Source organism: Podarcis raffonei, chromosome 3 (genome assembly GCF_027172205.1).
Source record: "Podarcis raffonei isolate rPodRaf1 chromosome 3, rPodRaf1.pri, whole genome shotgun sequence".
In the NCBI taxonomy this organism is placed as follows: domain Eukaryota; kingdom Metazoa; phylum Chordata; class Lepidosauria; order Squamata; family Lacertidae; genus Podarcis; species Podarcis raffonei.
The window spans coordinates 102,737,559-102,758,006 of NC_070604.1; the positions used below are offsets into that span (position 1 = coordinate 102,737,559).

The 20,448-nt window shown below is 47.5% G+C and overlaps 2 protein-coding genes and 1 pseudogene across 5 annotated transcripts in view; all 3 read right to left on the minus strand.

Annotated features, from left to right (window-relative positions):
• Positions 1–1,219: 1,219 nt before the first annotated feature.
• Positions 1,220–1,289, minus strand: LOC128411666 (uncharacterized; annotated as a pseudogene).
• A 6,817-nt stretch (positions 1,290–8,106) lies between these two features.
• Positions 8,107–14,362, minus strand: ZFP36L2 (ZFP36 ring finger protein like 2). The gene is made up of 2 exons (XM_053383334.1): positions 12,637–14,362; positions 8,107–11,766 (listed from the first exon to the last, which is right to left on the minus strand). The coding sequence occupies exons 1-2, from the start codon at positions 13,039–13,041 to the stop codon at positions 10,231–10,233; spliced, it is 1,941 nt and encodes a 646-aa protein (XP_053239309.1). The 5' UTR covers positions 13,042–14,362; the 3' UTR covers positions 8,107–10,230.
• Positions 14,363–18,379: 4,017 nt separating this feature from the next.
• Positions 18,380–20,448, minus strand: part of THADA (THADA armadillo repeat containing) — a 158,564-nt gene continuing 156,495 nt past the window's right edge. For all 4 annotated transcript variants that reach the window (XM_053383336.1, XM_053383338.1, XM_053383337.1 and 1 more), the window contains one exon: positions 18,380–18,991. In XM_053383336.1, the coding sequence (XP_053239311.1) occupies positions 18,617–18,991 (375 nt within the window). In that variant the 3' untranslated portion in view covers positions 18,380–18,616. The remainder of the gene's footprint in view (positions 18,992–20,448) is intronic.

A 20,448-nucleotide genomic window follows, 5' to 3' on the forward strand; every position in this document is an offset into this window, starting at 1 on the left:
AGCGAAAAATACGGTAATCCAGAATGCAGCAGCTAGACTAGTACCTGGAAGCGGCAGCCGAGACCACATAACACCGGTCTTGAAAGACCTACAATGGCTCCCAGTACGTTTCCGAGCACAATTCAAAGTGTTCGTGCTGACCTTTAAAACCCTAAACGGCCCTCGGCCCAGTATACCTGAAGGAGCATCTTCACTCCCATCGTTCTGCCCAGACACTGAGGTCCTCCTCTAAGGGTCTTCTGCTGGTTCCCTCACTGTGAGAAGCGAAGTTATAGGGAACCAGACAGAGGGCCTTCTAGGTAGTGGCGCCCGCCCTGTGAAATACCACCAGATGTCAAGGAAATAAACAACTACAGTGGTACCTCTGGTTAAGTAATTAATTCGTTCTGGAGGTCTGTACTTAACCTGAAGCACCACTTTAGCTAATGGGGCCTCCTACTGCCACAGTGTCGCTGCTGCACGATTTCTGTTCTCATCCTGAAGCAAAGTTCTTAACCCGAGGTACTATTTCTGGGTTAGCGGAGTCTGTAACCTGAAGCGTATGTAACCTGAAGCGTATGTAACCCGAGGTACCACAGTATCTGACATTTAGAAGACATCTGAAAGCAGCCCTGTTTAGGGAAGTTTTTAAAGTTTGAAGTTTTATTCTGTTTTTAATATTCTGTTGGGAGCCGATCCAGAGTAGCTGGGGAAACCCAACCAGATGGGTGGGGTATAAATAATAAATTATTATTATTATTATTATTATTATTATTATTATTATTATTATTATTACTATTATTACTATTACTGCTGCAGCTGCTACTACTACTATTTGGAATTGTAGCATTGTGAGGGGTTCCCCAATAACTCACAGCACCCTTAACAAACTAGTTTCCAAGATTATTTGTGGGGAAGCAATGACTGTTAAAGTGGCATAAGAATGCTTTTAATGGATGGTATGGATGCGATTTATCATCTCTTGAAGTAAAAGCAGGGCTGACACCAGAGTTCAGACCCTCACCTTAAACCAGGTCAGCGCCTAGCCTTTTCTATGCTACCACACGCCTTCTCTGCTGCTGTTGCTACTTCGGCTGGGCAACTGAACATGCCTAATCTGTCTATAAATCAATGAAATAAGTTTAAGAGTTCTATAGTCTGGGAAATTACATTTACTATGTGGTTGGAAACTGAGCTTAGTTCCCATTCAAAAGTAGCACCACCTCCTGCCACTGAAGAGCATTCAGGGTCCTCTCCACAGAAATCTTTAGTAAAAGGCAAAAGATTGATACGACCTGAAGAGAAACCAGAGTTTATGTGTTAGGAAAACAATGTTATTTATATACAGTATCTACATAATAATGTATGGAAGTGCAACTGATTGTATTTAGTGTATTTCTTCCTTGTTGTTGTTGTTTAGTCGTGTCCGACTCTTTGTGACCCCATGGACCAAAGCACACCAGGCACTTCTGTCTTCCACTGCCTCCCACAGTTTGGTCAAACTCATGCTGGTAGCTTCGAGAACACTATCCAGCCATCTCGTCCTCTGCCGTCCCCTTCTCCTTATGCCCTCCATCTTTCCCAACATCAGGGTCTTTTCCAGGGAGTCTTCTCTTCTCATGAGGTGGCCAAAGTATTGGAACCTCAGCTTCAGGATCTGTCCTTCCAGTGAGCACTCAGGGCTGATTTCCTTCAGAATGGATAGGTTTGATCTTCCTGCAGTCCATGGGACTCTCAAGAGTCTCCTCCAGCACCATACTGTATTTTTTTGCACTTATTTTCACTCTTTCTTTCATCACTTTATTTTCTACAACTGAATTCTTTTAATAAAATATGAAACTATTAAACGGTAGAAGACTATACTTGGAAAGGTTGCAAATACCTTAGGAAGGTATCGTGTGCACATTAAAAACAAAATGCAAGGGCAGCATAAAAATGCTAGAGTATAATCATTAAGATAGCGATAGCTGGGTGACTTTGAAAGGTGATGTTTGCAATACTCTGTCCTTGAAAACAGCACAGGGTAGGGGCTTCAGCTGATACTGAACTGGGTAGAAGATGCATTCCTTCCCCAAACTTGTGAACGTGATCTACAATAAGGTGCTGGCTAGGAGACACAGCTGCAAGGCAATAATTTCCTGGTTGTGATCATCCTTTTGCCATGACTCATTAGGGGGACTTAAGCAACACACTGTCAGTTATAGCCCTCCAGTTCACAACAGAAAAATAATAATTCAGACCAAAGTCACAGGGTTACTGTAAACATTACTGAGACAAAGCACAGCTATAATAAATCCAAGGTGTTAAGTCTTGCTACATCTTTTTACAAAAGATCCACAAAACATATCACAGTCTCCATGGCTCCATGGCAGAGAATATGTTTTGCACGCGAAAGATTCCAGGCCCAATTCATGGCATCTTCTGGTGAAGGGGGGCAAAGTTTGGATGTAGCAATAAACATTTGAATCCCAAACTGTGCATCGAATCAAGCTGGCTGCATAAACCATGGTTTGAAGTCAGCATTTTTCTGTAAACTGTAGTTAAGAGTAATGGCATTTCATCTGGTTTCAGACATAATGCTAAACTGGCCTAGTTTAAGCAATGACAAACCTAGACAGCATCTTAAAAAGCAGAGACATTGCCGACAAATGTCTGTATAGTTAAAGCTATGGTTTTCCCAGTAGTGAGAGCTGGACCATAAAGAAGGCTGATCACCGAAGAATTGATGCTTTTGAATTATGGTGCTGGAGGAGACTCTTGAGAGTCCCATGGACTGCAAGAAGATCAAACCTATCCATTCTGAAGGAAATCAGCCCTGAGTGCTCACTGGAAGGACAGATCCTGAAGCTGAGGCTCCAATACTTTGACCACCTCGTGAGAAGAGAAGACTCCCTGGAAAAGACCCTGATGCTGGGAAAGATTGAGGGCACAAGGAGAAGGGGACGACAGAGGACGAGATGGTTGGACAGTGTTCTCGAAGCTACCAGCTTGAGTTTGACCAAACTGTGGGAGGCAGTGGGAGACAGGAGTGCCTGGTGTGCTCTGGTCCATGAAGAGTCAGACACAACTAAACGACTAAACAACAACAATATATATATAAAGAAGTGAATGCGCTACACCAGAGGAGAGGGAAAACGTGTGCATGAACTCATGGCTCAGGGTAATTGACAAAGCAGTAAACCATAGTTTATCACTGCATCTGAATGCAGCCGGGTTCGCTAGCCAAGAGCTGCTAGTCATGGCAGATAATCCCAGGCTAGATGGCCCAATAATCTTCTGCAATGTAAAGTAACCTCATGTGTTCTGCAGATGAGGCAATCCTGAGAGATGTTATCATGCTTTTGTGTTATAACATGGTTCTAGGGGGAAGTATTCTTCCTCATTACCCTCGGGATAAAACAGGCAGAGTTTTTTCTAAGTTTCAAATGCAAGGCTTTAATTTACATCTCGGAGCCACTACAATGCAACTCGGCCATTTTAGGATTTGGGATGGTTTTCTCTTCGGTCCCCAAATTATATTAGAAGCTGAAGGCACCCAGTTATGTCTGAAGGCCAGACCACTGCTCAGGGTCCTGGGCAGTGGCTTCTTCAGTGGGGATTTTCTGGGCCCAGTTCTGCAACTCACAAATAGCTTAAGCAAGACCCAGCACAGCTGCTGCAAATTCCGTTTTCAGCACTTAAGATAGAACACACTAATGCAACAACTCCAGCTCAAAGCCTGGCCAACGAATTAAGATCCGCCAAAACAAAAGCAAGAGGCTTTCTGAGAAAGCAAGGGTTTGGCGGTGAATACAAATGGATTTATTATTGTTGTTATTTTAGTCTGAAAGGGAAAAAGCAGCCAGTTTGGTTGCAGCCCTTAGTTCCTTTCCATGCTTGCTTTAGAAAAGGAAGCTGACGGCGCTTTCCCAAGACTTGCAACCTTCAAACGGCCCTTAATTCATGCAAAGGAACTGGAGCAGGGTTAAAAACAGCCGCTCCTCGGCTTTGCCGAATTGGCCAAAGAACAGCAGCAATCCCACGGAAAGAGCAAAGGCGGCCTTACGCAAGAACTTCAGCTCCACGTGGGAAGAAACCCACTGCTTTCAAGGGTAGCGGTACATGTGCTTTATTAGTCCTTTCCTCATAGCCCTGATGGGTTAGACCTGCCTACCCAACAACGCCAGGCCTGATGGGCTTCTCCATTTAACTCTCCCTTGCTTCCTTGAGGCAGCAGCAGCAGCAGCATGAAACCATGCCCATCGCCTTGGATTATTGGCTGCCCAGGCTGGGGCTGATAGACAGCCTCGGGCTCCCTTGACCCTGATATAAGGAAGCATATTGCGCCGAATTATACCACTGCTCCACAGCATCATATCCTGCTATGTGTAAAGGAGATACTGTACCACAGAGCGATGCTCATCCAGATCAAACATGCATTGGCTTTATATTTTACAGGTACTTGCTTAGGAACTGCGCCCGGCTGGGCACATTTCGGACATTTCACTGCAGCAAAGCAACCACCTGACACAAAAAATGTGATTATTACTGACTAGTGAAGTGCTTGTCATCGCAACAGGTAGGGTATGGAGTCTCCATAGAAGCCAACTCCTACCTGTCCAGCCCCCACCCCCATAATTTTATTCAAGTTGGTACCCCTGTTGGGATAAACTAATGGGCCTGACTCAGTATAAAGGCGGCATCCTATGTCCCCAAGTTCCTCCTTCCTTTAGGCTCCTTTGGGCAAACTTCTTGCCTCTTCTGCACAACACTTAATGCCCAGAATCTTTGAAACCTCCCCTACAGCTTATACCTTGGGCCGAGTTCCCACTTCCCAAAGATACAGAAAATCTTTGATTCTTTCCCAGAAACACATACGACTGCAAGAGTGTTCTGCAGGCAGCTTTCAGCCTTAGGAATCCTTATACCAACAGCCCTGATAATCTCCCTTCACCGTGTTACATAGTGAAAATCCAGAACTGTAGGGCAGCAAGTTGTGGAAGGCTGAGCTGAAATGTTTTCTTTAAAGTGCATGGAACTATTCTTCATTATGGCCTGAGATCTAACTAGGGCAGATCCACATTCCACAGCACACATTTAAGGTGCATTCAATACATGACTTCTCCCAAAGAATCATGAGAACTGTAGTTTCTCCCCAGACCTACGGTTTCCAGTATTTTGAATAAACTAGTTCCCAGTATTCTTTGAAGACATGTGCATTAACTGTATGGTGCTGTTGGACTCGAATTCCAATGGTGCTTCAGAACTTACTCCAATGCAGCTCCCCTTACTGACAACCTAAGGCTGCTTTCCTTAACCTGCCTCCCTCCAGATGTTCTGGACTACAACTTCCACCAGCCCCAGCCAGCATGGCCAGTGGAGCTGATGGGGGTTGCTGTCCCAAACATCTGGATGGTGCCAGGCCAGGGAAGACTGCAAAGGTACAAAAGGACGTACCTTAATGGAACTTCATGGCATAGTATAGACCACGATTCTTTTGCCATAAGAATGCAGCATTCCAAACTTCCTCCAAGAAACTAGATGTACTGCACATCACCATAAAGCAGCTGATACACCTGGGCCTATTTTACCTGCTTCTCCTAATTCTGATATATCTTAGCAACTCATACGAACGTTAGAATGGTTTCAAGAGCAAACAATTGGTTCTAAAATATCTTCGTGGCACAGGCTGCAATTTGACCACCAGTACTGATCTTTTTAGCGCACACCACAAAAATAGCTGAACGCTAGACCAAATGTGTGTAATACGAAACAGCTGCTTTTCTGGCTTCACATCCCAATCAGGAAACACCAAACTGTGCTGCTATGACTCACACCCAGCGCCTGTTAATGAATAAAGGGCTAGAAGATAGAATACAGGCTGCAGGGGAGAGAATAAAACCATCCCAGATAAGGTAGTTAGGCAGTTACATTTTGTTTTTTAGGAGGAAAGTTTGATTTTCAATATCTAGTGCTGTATTTAAGTGACCAGGCTAAAATTCTCCCAAGTCCATGCTTTGAATTTGCCTCTGTTATGGACCATACAGCTAAGGCATTGTCATGCTTCGGTCCATTTACATGATGGGTATAATTCTGGTTTCCCTTACAGGGTTTTTGTAATGACATAATCTACAGCAGGGGTGGCCAACACCCAACAGACTGCGATCTACTCACGAGTTAAAAGCTGGCAGTGATCTACTGGGTTCAAGTCAAAGTTGAGCTTTTTTTTAGGGGGGAAGGCCCGTTTTTTAGGGGTTCAGGTCATATTGGTGTTTTTTTTAGGGAGTAAAGCCCTGATGAGCTTCTTTGGGGGGAGCCAGGGGTCTACCACAGGCGTCCAGTGATCTACCGGTAGACCACAATCTACCTGTTGGACGTGCCTGATCTACAGTATGTGAAGCTTTTATCCATCTAAGGAGCTACACAAATCAATGAGCACTATTATAACACACGCTTGTTTCAAGGATAGAAGGAATGCAATTTATTACATTTACTACTGCCAAAGTCAAATCCAATAGATGGCAAACTTGCCCACAATCAAGGTGAATGCAGGCACAGGTATGCACATTCTGCATTCCCCAGCAGGCAGAAACAGAACAAGCATTGGGGAATTGTCAAGCACAGCAGGCCCCAATACAGAACTGCCTGCATTCCAAATTGGTGCTACAGGTCATGAAAGCCTGAAAGGCAGGGGTAGTCAACATGGTGCCCTCCAGATGTTATGGACTAGAAGTCCCATAAGCCATGACTATTGGTCATCTTGGCCAGAGCAACTGGGAGTTATAGTCCACAACATCTAGAGGGCACCATAGAGATGCTGCTTGCATGGGTATTGGTTCTATTACATACACATGCATGCAAATATTAGAACAGCACCATTGCAAACCAGAATGCCAGCTTCTAAACTTTGTAAAGTTACAAGTTCTGTTTCTTAGCTTTTCCAGGAAGGTGTCTATCTATGCCTGTCACCAAGGGCTCCTATAAAAATGACTGTCTAATTACCCAACCACCAAATACTAATCTATAGAAGCCACAGCCACAAAACCAAAGGCCAGAGACTCTGAAATAATGGGGACTGCCTTTGGTGGCATGCCTACAGACTAGCAATGAGCAAACATTAATTTCAGTACTTAAGTCAGTCCTGAGCTTTGTTCAACTACAGAACATGTGGGTAGCAGCACTGCCTTCTAGCTAGCATTTATAGATGTCCTGGCAGCACAGCAAGGCCACATTAACCTTAAAGCAGGCACAAAAAAACAAAACCTGAATCACAGGGAAATAAATGCATTTCCAAGTTTGTGGAACTTATTAATGGAGATGGGGTGAATAGGTTTACTAACAGGCCTCCATGTGTCCAATATCACAACAAAGAACTAATCAAGCTCTGAAAAAGTTAACATTCAATATAGCAAGCATTTTGGGCCAAATTCTCACAATGGCAGATGAGAATACCTGTTTTGTACCTTTAAAAATTGGGGTTCCCAGAGTTCCCTGGTAGCCTGCTATCTTCCCCATATGCTAGTTTTCTGTGTGGAGGAAATATTTTGGTATGGATGATTAGCAATGGAAAACTGTTGAGTTTTGCTGGGATTGGTAAGTTGGGAGAGCCTGTGCTAGAATAAAGATGTGGTTTGTTTGTTTCCTTCCATTTGCAAGAACCAGACAAAAATCCTACTTAGGGAAACATGCAGTGCTTTGTTGTTTAAAAAGCATCGAACTTATCCAGCTAAACATCTGTGTTGTTACAAGGAAACATATTTTGAACACGAATCAAGGATGAGCTGTGTATTATTCCCATTCATCATCTCCTCCTGCTCTCCAGGCAAAGTTGTATTCTATTGTTGACTTCCTTTATATTAATAAGCTGATCACTACTTTTTTTAAAAAAAATCAGCAGCTCTAAAGATCACCAAGGAAAGCAAACTTCTCCTTCTCCTCCCCGCCCCTTTCAAAAGTTGGATGTATACAGGACTGTGTGTGGTTTGAAATAGTACCTTGGAACCTTCTGGAACAAAAGTTTATTGGTTTTGGCAGCCTCCCAAGTATTTCTGCAGGAATGGAGCAATTCTGCAGTTCAAAACCAGGTTAATCTGTAGCTAAGACACCATACTGATAGGCCAGAACTAATAAAGAACCACCTTGCAGACATTGGCTTTTAATAGCTTGGGATTTTTTTTCCTCAAGAGTTTTTATTGGGAGAACTACAAAACATTTACAGTACAAAGTTTACAGTCTCGCACTCCAAATTTGTAGTGAACTGACTCTCCAAAATATATTACAACTCAAGTTGACTTATCTTCTAGTTACATTCAAAACATACTTCTTATGTTAAAGTAGTCCAAAGAGTACATAGTGCTGAATCTGTACCTATGTACGTTTTCTTTTCTTTTTTAATAAAAAAAAGGTACTGCTCATTCATCCATTTTCACCCTCCCATGAAAGTTTTGTATAACTCCTGACTTTTTTTTCCAAACAAAAAGTTTCATGTTTTGGAACTGTAAAAGATATGATCCTGAACACATTTACAGGTTCAGGTCCCAAATGTGGCCTCCTTACTTACACGAGTGGTACAATTTCATGTAGTTAAAACCCCCAGCCCTACATTCAAATTCTCAAGCATTAAGAAAATACTCATTTGGTTGAGGAAGATTTAAGGCAAGCATGGACCCTTATGAAGGCACTGTGGGACGTAATACTGGGCTCCCCCCTCCCCCCCTTTATTGCTACATACTTTTTAACTATCACAGTGTGATTGGTGAAGTTAGGCAACACGAATACTTTTTGGTTAATTTTAAAAGTTTGAATTAGGTTTTGCCACTTTAAATTCTGATTGCAAAGTAGGTTTAAACTTGGACGGGTTACAACCATTGTACATTCTAAAAAACAACACAACCCATTGAAATTTCTCAAAACTACTTCCACAGCATTGAGTCAGATTTCTATATAAAAAAAGGCCAATGCAATCTTTCAATTTACGTAAACAAGGAAAGAAATTAATGAAATAAATATTACATACAATCTCTTAAATTAAGAATTTTACTCATTTACAATAAAATAACCAAGTGAAGTTACAAAAAGGCATATATTACTGTGAAAAGAACACACTCCACATTTTGCCGATTAATAATGGCAATCATAATTTAAACATAATAAAAGAATATATATCTATTGCTTTTCATCATACCCGATAAATACAGTATGAACAAATTACCAATGTATACTTTTCACAAGATAATAAATAAGTTAAATAGTTTCATATTGAGTTGTGCAGTGACTTGCGCAATCAACTCAGCTAAAAAAAATTAAAAAATCAGCAGTTATTCTCCAACAATTACAAACTAAATTCAGTTGAATGCTTCCAAATAAAGCAACAAAAAAATTGTTCTAAGCCAAACATCCACTAAGTGGTGGCAATGGAACCAATATTAAACTTTGGAATGGAAGTTTTAGCATGTTATAATATATATAAGATATATATAAAAAAACTAGAGTGTTATCAAGGCATATTCTTGGCAGGATGTTGGATTTTTCTTTTAAAAGCTTATACATTTAGTATATTTACTTTAAATTTGATTGAAAGGCAAAAAAACCCCACACTCCTTACTTTAAATTCTTTTTTTGTTGTTGTATAGCGATCTGGAGGGACCTGGAATGCAGAGTTCATGGGCCTCCAGAATGATTGTTGATTCCTGGGGGAGTAGGATTGGGCAGAGCTGTTTGCTAATGCTTATTATTACCCTTTGTTTCCTCCCCTCCCCATAAAACACACTTGGAAGATGGAATGGCTGCTGCTGCTGGTGCACATTTATAACCTAGTCTAAAAAGAGGAGGGGGGAGAGGAGAAATCCTCTCCTTCCAGTCTCTTTATATATAAAAATAAGATTGTTCTCTTGATGACATCATTTGCCCTTTCACAAACTGGCATTTGTTCAGCTCTTGATAAAAGGGGGGGGCGGGGGAAGCTTCTTTTTTCCTGTCTCCTCTCTGAATTTGCTCAGCAAAAGGATTTCTCTTGCTTAAAAAGGAACACACAAAAAAGTGTGGGGGAGAAAACAGAAAAGGGTCTGTGCGAGCTTGGCTAGTATCTGGAGGCTGCTGCAGTCTCTGCTCCTGGTGAGGAGGCAGGGAAATAATAGGGGGCATTGAAGAGGGGAAAGGGGGTAGCTTGCCCAACGAGGGACCCTCCCTTCAAAAAAAATAAAAGCAGGGGTCCCCAAGGATTGACAACCATAGGACACCTGCCCTCCGCGCCCCCAAAGTCCTGGCGCCTCCTTAGTCGTCGGAGATGGAGAGGCGGCTGAAGATGGGCAGGCGCCTGCCCGAGTCCAGGCTGGGCGACTCCGAGCCGCTGAGGCTGCCCGAGCTGAGGGAGCCGCTCAGGTAGCTCTCTCGGTCGGACAGGGAATCCGGAGGGCTCGGCGGGGCGTCGAAAACGGGCGACTCGGAGAGGCGGCGCAAAGGCTGGAAGGTGAAAGGAGGCGAGGCCGGAGGGCCGGGCGGCGGGCAGCAGTTCCCGCCTCCTCCTCCTCCCGCCCCGCCGCTGCCGCCTCCTCCTCCGCCCGGCTGCTGGTGGCAGCGGTAGAAGGTGGCGGCCGCGTTGGCGAAGCAGCCGGCCGGAGGGGGAGGCGGCGGCGGCGGCGCGTGGAGGGCGAGCGGCGCGATGAGGCTGCCCAGCTCCTGGCCCGCCGAGAAGGCGAAGGCGTTGTTGGCGCACGGCGGGGAGGCCACCAGCTCGTCGCAGTACGAGCCGCCCGAGGAGCGCGCAGGCGGCGGCGTGCGAGACCCGCCGGGGCTCTCCAGGAGCAAGGCTGCCGCCGCGGCCGCTGCCGCCGCCGCTTCCAAGCCGCCCGGCGCCCCTCCGTGGTGGTGCTGGTGGTGGTGCGCCGAGAAGCCGGAAAAGCTGAGGCTGTGGTGCAGTTTGGGCCTGTCCCCCCCTCCGCCTCGAGGGTGGGGGATGCCGAAGCCGCTGCCCGCCAGCGGGTGGTCGCGGGCGGAGGGCGCAAAGGCGCGTAGGTCGCCGGTGCTTCCCGCGTGCGGCGGGTGCAGAGGGTGGTGGTGGCCGCCGCTGTGCGTCGGGGGCGGCGCGCTGGTCTGGTGGGGCGGCGGCTGGTGCTGCGGCGTCGCGGGGTTGGCGCCGTTGCCGTTGGCGGGCGCGGGGCGGCGCTCGTCGGCGTTGTGGATGAAGTGGCAGCGCGGCCCGTAGGGGCAGAAGCCGATGGTGTGGAAGGTGCGGCACAACTCCGTCTTGTACTTGGGGTGGCGCGTCAGGCTGCGCAGCTCGTGGAAGCCGTGCGCGAACTGGCACTTCTCGCCGTACTTGCAGGCGCCGCTCTCCTCGAAGGGCCGGCACAGCTCCGTCTTGTAGCGCGTCGAGTTGATGGGAGCCCCGCCGCCCCCTCCGCCGTTGCCATTGCCGCCGCCGCCCTTCCCCGCCGAAGAAGCCGCCACCACCACCACTTGCTGCTGCTGGAGCTGCTGCATGAGGTGTTGGCTGCGCTCGCCATTCTCGCTGAACGAGCGGTCTCGGAACTTGTTCTCCTTGTTCAGCAAGGCGGTGGTGGGGCTGCTGCTCCCTCCGCCGCCGCCGCCGCCTCCTCCTCCGGTGCCAGGCTCCTTGAGGCCGCCGAAGGAAGAGGGCGAAGGCGACGGCGAGCCCGCCGGGAACTTGGCGTTGCCGTTAGCCAGAGCCTGCAGGTTGCTGGTCGAATGCCTCCGCAGGAAGCCCGGCGCGAAGTTGGAGCTGGGCGAAGTGCCCACGGGGCTCCCCACCGCCTTCTTGTCCAGCATGCTGCTCAGGGATTTCTCGGTCTGGGAGCCAGAAGGGAGGGTGGGGGAGAAGGGGAGAACGGGGCAGAGAAGGGAGGGAGAAAGAAAAGAAAAAGGGGAAAAAACGGTGCACCGTGACTGCCGAGAGCCTGGGCAAAGGACAGGGGCTTGCAAGTCTCCAGCACCTCTCTCTCTCTTTTCTGCACCAACCACAAGGGTCTTTCCTCAGCGGAATCGCCCAAGAGGAGCCCCCGCCAGCTCCAGTCGCGTATCCATGCGGTCTTGGTTGTCAAGGCTCCCTCCCCTCCCGCTCCAAGCAGCTATCTGCAATTTAAAACTTTTCGAGGGGTGCTCCGAAACCCCTCCCACCAATCCGGAGGGGCTGCACGAAAGAGTTCCGATTCAACACAGCCGGACCTTGCAGTAGCAAGCTTCAGCTTCCACACATCTGCCATGGCAGTTTTTATTTTAAAACACCCACCCCACACGTACACTGGAATAATCACAAGGAAGATAAATGCAAACAACAACAACTGAGCACAACAACAGGCACTCCACTGCAAATATGCCCTTCTTCGCTGTCACCTCCCTCCATTACAAAGCGAAAGGCTACAAGAAATGCACGAGCAACAGGGAGCAGCAGGTTCCCTGGGAAGTTACTCAGAGCCGAAAAGTTTTAATCTTCCCCCTCGCAACTTGTTGCAGAACAAAGCCGTTCCTGCAGCTCGTTCCTCTGCATGCTTAGCAGGGAGTCTGTCCCACGGGGTTCTGCCAGACTCGCTCCCAAGTAACCGTGCACAGGATTGCAGCCTTGGACAGGGTCTTTCTGCAAACCAGTTTTGCGCCAAAACTTCTCTGAACTATTTCAGCTCGCTGGTAGAGAGACAAGAGCGCGAGCTTCCCTGCCCTTACCTTGCACAAGAAGTCGATGTCGTAGAAGGCAGATAAGAGTGTTGTAGACATTTCTAGATCCTGTAATGGTCGGAAATGCAGGAAGGACCGAAAGATCCCACTTTCCTCGGAAGCTTTGGGTGAGCCACGACTGGATAGGAAAGGGCGGATTGCTTGAGAGCTGAAAAAGTCTATATAATCAATTTCCCAACCGAGATGGGGAAGCGGGTGCCCAGCCAAAGCGGCGGCCGCAGCTATCTCGAGTGCTGGAACTCCGCGACTGCCGTACACGCCCCATATATAAACGCCAGGACAGCGGGGAGGGACCCAACACTGACCCGGCCGGGGTCTCCCAGCAACAGCACCCAGAGGTTCCCCTCCCACCCAGCCTAGCCCGGCCTCTTTTGTCTCGGCGCTCCTTCTCATTGGGCGCCGCCAATTTTCTTTCAGCGGCCGGGAGAGGAGGGAGGTGGGGCAAGTTGGAGAAGTGATCCAGAAAGGAGGGGGCGAGGTCTCGGGAAGGGTCGCGTTCGCCAAAGCAAGTCTTAAGGCCGCGCAAAGCGATCGGTTCCCCCCAGTCCTTGCTGTGCTAGGCACGCGCTGGAGGCTCGCTGGCTCGCATAGAGAAGGTACTGTTCCCTCTCTATAAGCGCGGCCAATATACGCAGTCAAGGGTGCAGGTTTACTTTTCTCATCGGAACATGCACCAGGGAAGACATCCTATAAGGCTGGCTTATTTTGCACAGTGCATTCTGTATACAAAAGGCTTGCTTAGTTATGGGCGGCGCAGTTTCCGCGAGGCTTGCAATAAACGCCATGTGCACAGGAAACTCCCATGAGGTTAAGCGCCGGCAAAGCACAAATGCAGTTTGCTCGAGAATGCAGCGTGGCTCCTACACCTGCTGAACCTCAGGTTTGTAGTATGAAGAGGAAGGGGTTTCCGCAAGGCTTGTGCGCCGAGACCGCAACCCCTGTGCACGTTGAACTCGGGCGCTTACTTTGAGTAAACACGCATAAGCTCGGGTTGCAGGGTGCTTGCATCACGTGGGTGAATTACGAAACAATCGCTACTTGACAAAAGGTCTTTGAGCAGCAATGCATGTTAGCTCGGTGTCTGCACCCAAAGTGCAGTTTTCTGCTGCATCATGCAGCACGGGCGTAAAGACACGATTGCACTCCAGGTCTAGGCAGCGTTGACGTACACAGAGAGCCCCCCTGGCCATGCTCTCTCCAGATTGGGTTTCTCCCCCACCACTCCGCGCGGAGGATCGGCCGCCCTCTTTGCGCGAAGCCCGCCCACCTCCTTGCACGGCTCGGAAGTTTTCAAGTAAACACACGCTGGCATTGGGCTTTCCTGCCAGTTTCACACCCCCGCCGAGCCGTTCGGGAAGCTCGCAGCGAAGCATCAAAGGGCCTGGGAGTGAAATGGGACGCCCCTACAACTCCTCCTCTTCCTCCCGCCCAATCAAGGGACCTTGTGCCACGCAACAGGTTTTGGGAACAAAGGCTGCCCGCCTGGCCGTGTAACTGGCTGGACGGCACCACCGCTGCCCGCTGGGGTGTGTGATGTTTGCAAGAGAAAGAAGAAAGGGCGCTTTAACTCCTCAGCTGCTGGGTTCCTTGTTGCTCAAGAGAAGCCCCAGCCCGTGCGACCGTCCCGCTGCCGACTAGTTCCCAGACTTGGCAGCCGCTCAAGGTCTTGTGATCCGATTGGCGCAGCTAGCGCCTCGTCCTTTGACACACAGCCTCAAACTCCCCGCTCGCCGCTGCGCCTGGCCAGGGGAGGGCCGGGCTGACGCAGCACAGCTGCGGGACCGCGCGCCGGCGCTCGCCTTGCCCAGCCCCACCCCTTGCCTCTGGACCCCCGCCAAAAAAGAGGGAGAGCTGCGCAGCCTCCCCCTTCCACCTCCCCAAGTCCCTCCGCCGCGGCAATGAAGTCTCTCCACACTTTGGTCCCGGTTAATGAATTCAAGCCGGTGGCTTGGACAGCTTGGAATGCGCGCGCCGATCGGTTCCGCGCGCGTTTGCTGGGGGAAGTACAGGGGGACGCGCAGCGCAGTAGGAAGGAAGCGCGACGGGGCGCGCTCTTCCCAGAGCAAGTGCGTACGCCCCATATGGAACTGGCTTTGCCTACCAAGCAGTGCGTAATTCGGCCCCTCTTTGGCGAAGGCTGACTCTCATCGCTCCTTTACTGTAGCAGCGGGGGAAAACTCCCCCACTCGCAGACCAGCTCAGCATCTTACGCAAGAACAAGCGAGCCTGGCCTGTGCGCATTGACATGCGAGCTCGACCCAGTTCCCAGAGAAGGACAGGCAGGCTTATGGGCGGGTGCGGGAAGGACTTGTTGCCTTCGGAGCTGCGCCTAGGCGCACCACGATGCCTGCATCCACTGAGCGCCAGGCTGCATCCATGTGGGGAGCAAAGCGGAAAGTGTCAGGCGCCCCGACCTCCCCCCCCCTTTTCTTGCCCTTGACTGGTTTACAAAGGCGAGGCCGCCGTTTGATCTTCCTTTCAAGCGGCTGCTTCGGAAGAAGCGGCTGTGCGACGAGGCTCTCCAAATCCAGGGGCGCGCTAGCCACCAAGCTGCGCCCGCTGCCCGCCCGCCGCGTCCATTTGGTGCCCTGCTTTCTCCTTACGGGAGGCGGCCGCTCCGCAAGCGCGTGCGTGTGTGCGCGCGCGCGCCGCCCCAAAGCTACAGCCTTGGCTCCTCCTCCTCCTCCCGTTACTTCGGCTCATTCCCACCCGGAAGCGCCGCTCTTGCAAAGCGAGGGCGGCCGGGCGGGGGGCGTTTCCAGCAACTCTCGGAGCGGAATCGCCGCGTGCAAAGAAAAACCTCCTCCACCCGCACAAATAAAGCGAGTGGAAGCTCGTTCTGGGGAGGCTCCCCTGCTCTCCCTCGGCTCTGCGCCGAGAAGGAAGTTTGGAAAACAAAAGCCCCCAGGCGAGGGCGCGCAAGCAGGCGCCCCAAGCGGTCGCTGGTCCTGCGCCACGGCAGAAAAAAGGAAAACAAACCCTCGCCCTCACCTTTCAGACTAATCTCTTTGGCAATTGCAACGCTTTGCGGCTACGGCCGAGGAACTGCATTGCCAATCCAGAAGTGGACGTGACAAGTTGACATGCGGGCCAGAAATAGTTCCTGAAGGAGGCGGCCACCCCCTAGCGCCTGCATCCCGTAAGAGGAACGCAGCCTTCGTTTATTGAGGAAGCGCGTCGAGGGAGGGAGTTGGGTTTAATCTTAGTTTCTCAACTTGCAAAAGAAAAGGCCGTTCCACGAACCCCAACGTCCCAGGATCTTCACATCTGAACTATTGTTATCTGCCACCCCTTAGGTCTACTCAGTGACATAATAGCATCTCCCACTTGCGGGAAGGGGGGACGAAATAAGCGAAGAATTTTGACCTAAGCTCTGGCTTCAAAGTTGAGAATTCCCCTTCACTTAAAATAAATAAGTAAGTAAGAAATACTTGCAGCCAGGCAAAGATCAATCTATAATCAACAGTTAGCCAGGCCAATACTTAAGATAACCGACCCCGATTAAGTACTCAACGGACAGCTACTCTGGGATAGACTTTTGTTCTTTTACAGCTGCTGTTTAAGGTTTAAAGGTTTCTGATTGAAAAGTTACACAGTAACTCGTGGTGTGATGAAACGCATACAAGATCATGTACCATTATTTGCTATCTATAAACTAAAGGGATATTACACAGCTTAAAGCCATACAGCGATAAGGCTGTTTCATTCTTGCAGCTCTTTTGTTTATTAATTAACCGCCTTTCAGGGGTTTCCTAATTCTACTTAAGCTGAAACCACTACGGCCCTTTCCCATTTTGTCAACATCTTCAACAATGCCAAATGTAGGCAAGGTTTGACGATTATATGAAAGTTTAACGCTCACAGCCTACTATTAAAAGTTATGTGAGTACAAAGTTAAGTGACACTTAAAAAGAGGGAGGTGAAACAGCAATTCTAAGCAACAGAATTGGTTCAACAATTAATACTTTATGGCTTTTCAAATGAAATGTATTATTCGGTCAAATAAAGTGGATCAACTTCAGAAGTATGATTAGAATGAATTTGCTTATATTTCTGCATGAGTAAGTGGCCAAGTGAGATTTGCTTCACGTTTGATAAGGCAATGACTTCATTCCAACAAAACATGGTTAGGACAGGCTGCCAGATGGTGGTATTTGTACCCTGCCCATCTGATAGGGTTGCCCCAGCCACTCTGGGTGGCTTCCAGCATATACAAAAACATAATAAAACATTGAACATTAAAAACTTCCCTAAACAGGGCTGCCTTCAGATGCCTTCCAAAGATTGCACAGTTACTTATCTCATGGACATCTGATGGGAGGGCGTTCCACAGGGAGGGTGCCACTGAACTGTAAACTAGTACCTGTATAGACAATATTGCTACTGATGAGCCAATATTGCTGTTTTCTACAACTGTTCAGGTTCCCTTTTGGTGATGGGGGGGATGTTTTGTGAAATTTTACTGGGGGGCAGAAGAGTGAACACACAGAAAACTGCATTGTGCTGAGTCGCACCATTGCTCTCTCTAGCTCTGTAATGTTTACTCAGCCTGGCAGCAACAGGCCAGGATTTCTGACAAGGCTCCCACCCAGTTCTAAGTGGACATTCATGGATTGAATCTGAGACCTTTTGCCTGCAAAGCAGATAGTACACCACTGAGCTACGGTCCTTGCCCAATATATCCTGCTGGAGATACATTCCTCTTAGGGATGAGGACAGTGAGAGGGCTTTGTTTGCCCTCGGCAGCATGGGCATGTGGCAAGGTTACTGTAGTAGGCAAACAAACCTCAGCAGCTTGGTCTATTTTATGGTTCAGTAACAAAATATGTATTAGGGCGCCATCTGCTGGGGCATTTAGAACACGGTATGGAGAAAATAAAGATACCTGAAGGTGTTATAAAGAACTAATAATAATAATTTTTTAGGTGCAGGCTTTCCAGCCGAGTTTGTTTTATATGCATGATGTTAGTATTCAGACACTGCCAATCACTTTGCAAAGCATCAAATTGGTATCCTGTATGGATTGCAACATGGTGTATAAATTGTATTCTCATGCTAAAAAGGTTAAAATTGTCTTTTTCATCCTACACTTCCCAGCTATGCAGAGCATTGTGGGGCAGAGGCAATGCTTAACAGATGTGAAAAATAATTTCAGCGAGGCAATATAACCTGGTACAAAACATTTAATGTAAAAATAACGGCAAAGGACATTAAACTTAATGACCATTATTAAGAGGGTGCAGTCAACCTTGGTTGATCTCTCAAGGAAATTTCTGAGATGCAGGCCCTTCGGAAGAATGACTAATCTCTGTGGTTAGGTAGTACTGAACTGTTTCTTTCCTGGCCATTTGCTGACTGATTGGGAGTGTGGAGGCATGTTTCATGCTGGGTACCGTACTTTTCATGTACAGGTGGACAGCTTTTGAGCTGAAAGCACAAATGATAGTATTCCAGTACTGAATCGCTTAAGCTACAAGGGTAATCAAGTAGTTGCATTTGTGGAAAAGCTTGTATTTGTGTCTATGTTGGGAAAGAATGCTTTTTGAAAAAGCGTTTTCTGTCATGGTTAAAAATAGAATTAAGTTTTGAATTCTTAAAGTCTAGTCCGGCAGTGATGGAAGTCAGTTTTACTTCTTTTAGAACTCTGAGATTTGTCTGTGAATGGATCCTGAAGCACAATGAGAAAAGGAATATGAACTGCAATGTCAGAGAACAAGAGCAACTCGTGGGGTAAAATCAGCAAATCGCATCAGCAGGTGGCCAGCATGCAGTGCATGGGAAGAAACAGTTTAGCAGCTTTGCTTCCTACAACAGCTGCAATAAAAACTCTGCTTATGAGAGCATTCAGAGAAGCATTTGTCAGCACAAAGTTGGATGGAAATTCAAGGGATTGCAGTACGGAGTATCTAGGACTTATTCCTACAACGCCGTTCACATTTATGACCTGTCTTTGCCTTCACAGTGTGGTTCACAAGTTGTAATTGGCAGTGAGCAAATCATACGCATTCGTGTTTTCAAATTTTCTGCACGTGTCATTTCCAGCTTCGAGCAAGCTTAGTATATTAAGGCAAGTGGTTATTCTTTCCTTCCGAATAGTTAATTGCGTGAGTTCCGAAGATCGGGAAAATTCAGGAGCTGAAGGCATTTCTCCAAGAAGCTGGGTCACGTGTTTGGCTTGATCAGATGCTAATGTTGCCAACTGGTGCAACTTTCCCTGATCACATGGATTGACATGAGTCACTGGTATGAGCAGGAAGAGGTGTTTACGCAGCTGACGCACCTTCGTTAATTTCTCACCCCAGAAATTTGCTTCTCCTTTGTCAAACAGATAGTCATTTTCCACCTGCACATAAAACCAGCAATAATCAATGTATTGGCAATGGTATATAAACAACCCCTATGCAAAATTGTTCACATGCACCAGAAAAAAAGTTGCTCAGTCTTAAGCAAGGCATCTATGCACGTTGACTTGGATGAAAGCCACTCTGTGGACACTGTATGCGTACCCTTTTTGATGTCAGTATCACTTCTCCTGCAAAGTGCAGGAGGGTAACTTGTCTGACTGCCTTCCTTCTCCCCCATGGTGTAGGCAGTATTGCAGCTCTTGCTGCCACATGCATGCATAGTTCAATGGCCACACTGAACTATGAACTATGGACACACTGAACTATAATTTAACTCATTAAATTGCTCAGGTAAAAATGAAATGGAACTGTATCTAGAATTATTGTGCATGAGATGAATTATTATATTTATTTAAATAACGGAGATTAATTGAAACATTAAGATATGTCTGCTTGAGATATACAGTGGTACCTTGGTTTAAGAACAGCCCTGTTTACAAACAATTTGGTTTACGAACTCTGCAAAACCGGAAGCAGTGTCCCAGTTTGTGAACTTTACCCCGGTCTAAGAACGGAATCCAAACGGTGGAAGGGCGACGGGAGGCCTCATTAGGGAAAGCGCGCCTCGGTTTAAGAATGGCTTTGGTTTAAGAACTGACTTCCAGAACAGATTAAGTTCGTAAACTGAGGTACCACTGTACAGAGTCAGCTTGCTGTTCAGTGAAATCCTACCATAATTCACAGTTATACATGCCTAGCAGAATACTGTACAGGCAACTCTTCATTTGGAATTTGAGCAAGGAGGTTTGAAGGGAGTCTGGTAAGTGTTGCTGGTTTTTTAAAGGGTTTTCCAAGGATTTCCAGAGGGTGTTTGCATCTTTCTCCAACGGTGTTTCAAATATAAGCAATTTCACTGATTTGCATAGTGCCTCAGAACATAGCCCCTGCATAAATGGGGATTTGCCTGAATTGTATTGTAAAGAGATTTGAGTGGATTTTTAAAAAAATGAAAACTAAACGAGTCTGCAAAGAGCAGAAGAGCATCAAACAGATATGCTAACCTACAGCTTATGAAAAGTTTTATAGCAAGTTCATGTATCAGGTGTTGTGCACCTCTGTGCTATAATACCTGCACACAGTGAAGAGATTGTGCTGGTTGATTTACTAGAAGTGTGATGGGGATGCTTCAGTTTCAGTAACTTTCAACAGACTCAAACGAAGTGATTTGATATGGTCTTCAAATTCATCCCTGAGTAACACTGCACAAAGGGCAAATTTTGTGTGGATGTTTATTGCACTGCACGTAAAAGGCTGTGGGATGTAACATCACTGAAGCAGTCAAATCCAACATTTCCTGTTTGGCCAGAGTGGACAGAGTTGCCAGGAGGACATCCTGTTACACCTGGTCTGGAGCATCCTCCCAAGTAGATGGGCGTGACCCTACAAAAGCTCTAGC

What these genes read in the sequence shown, in the direction of transcription:
- ZFP36L2 (XM_053383334.1), bottom strand. Translation starts at nt 13,041, where the DNA reads ATGAGAAGGAGCGCCGAGACAAAAGAGGCCGGGCTAGGCTGGGTGGGA. An exon ending in ACATCGACTTCTTGTGCAAG is followed by an intron (nt 11,767 to 12,636) that starts GTAAGGGCAGGG and finishes TCTGGCTCCCAG; the next exon opens with ACCGAGAAATCCCTGAGCAG.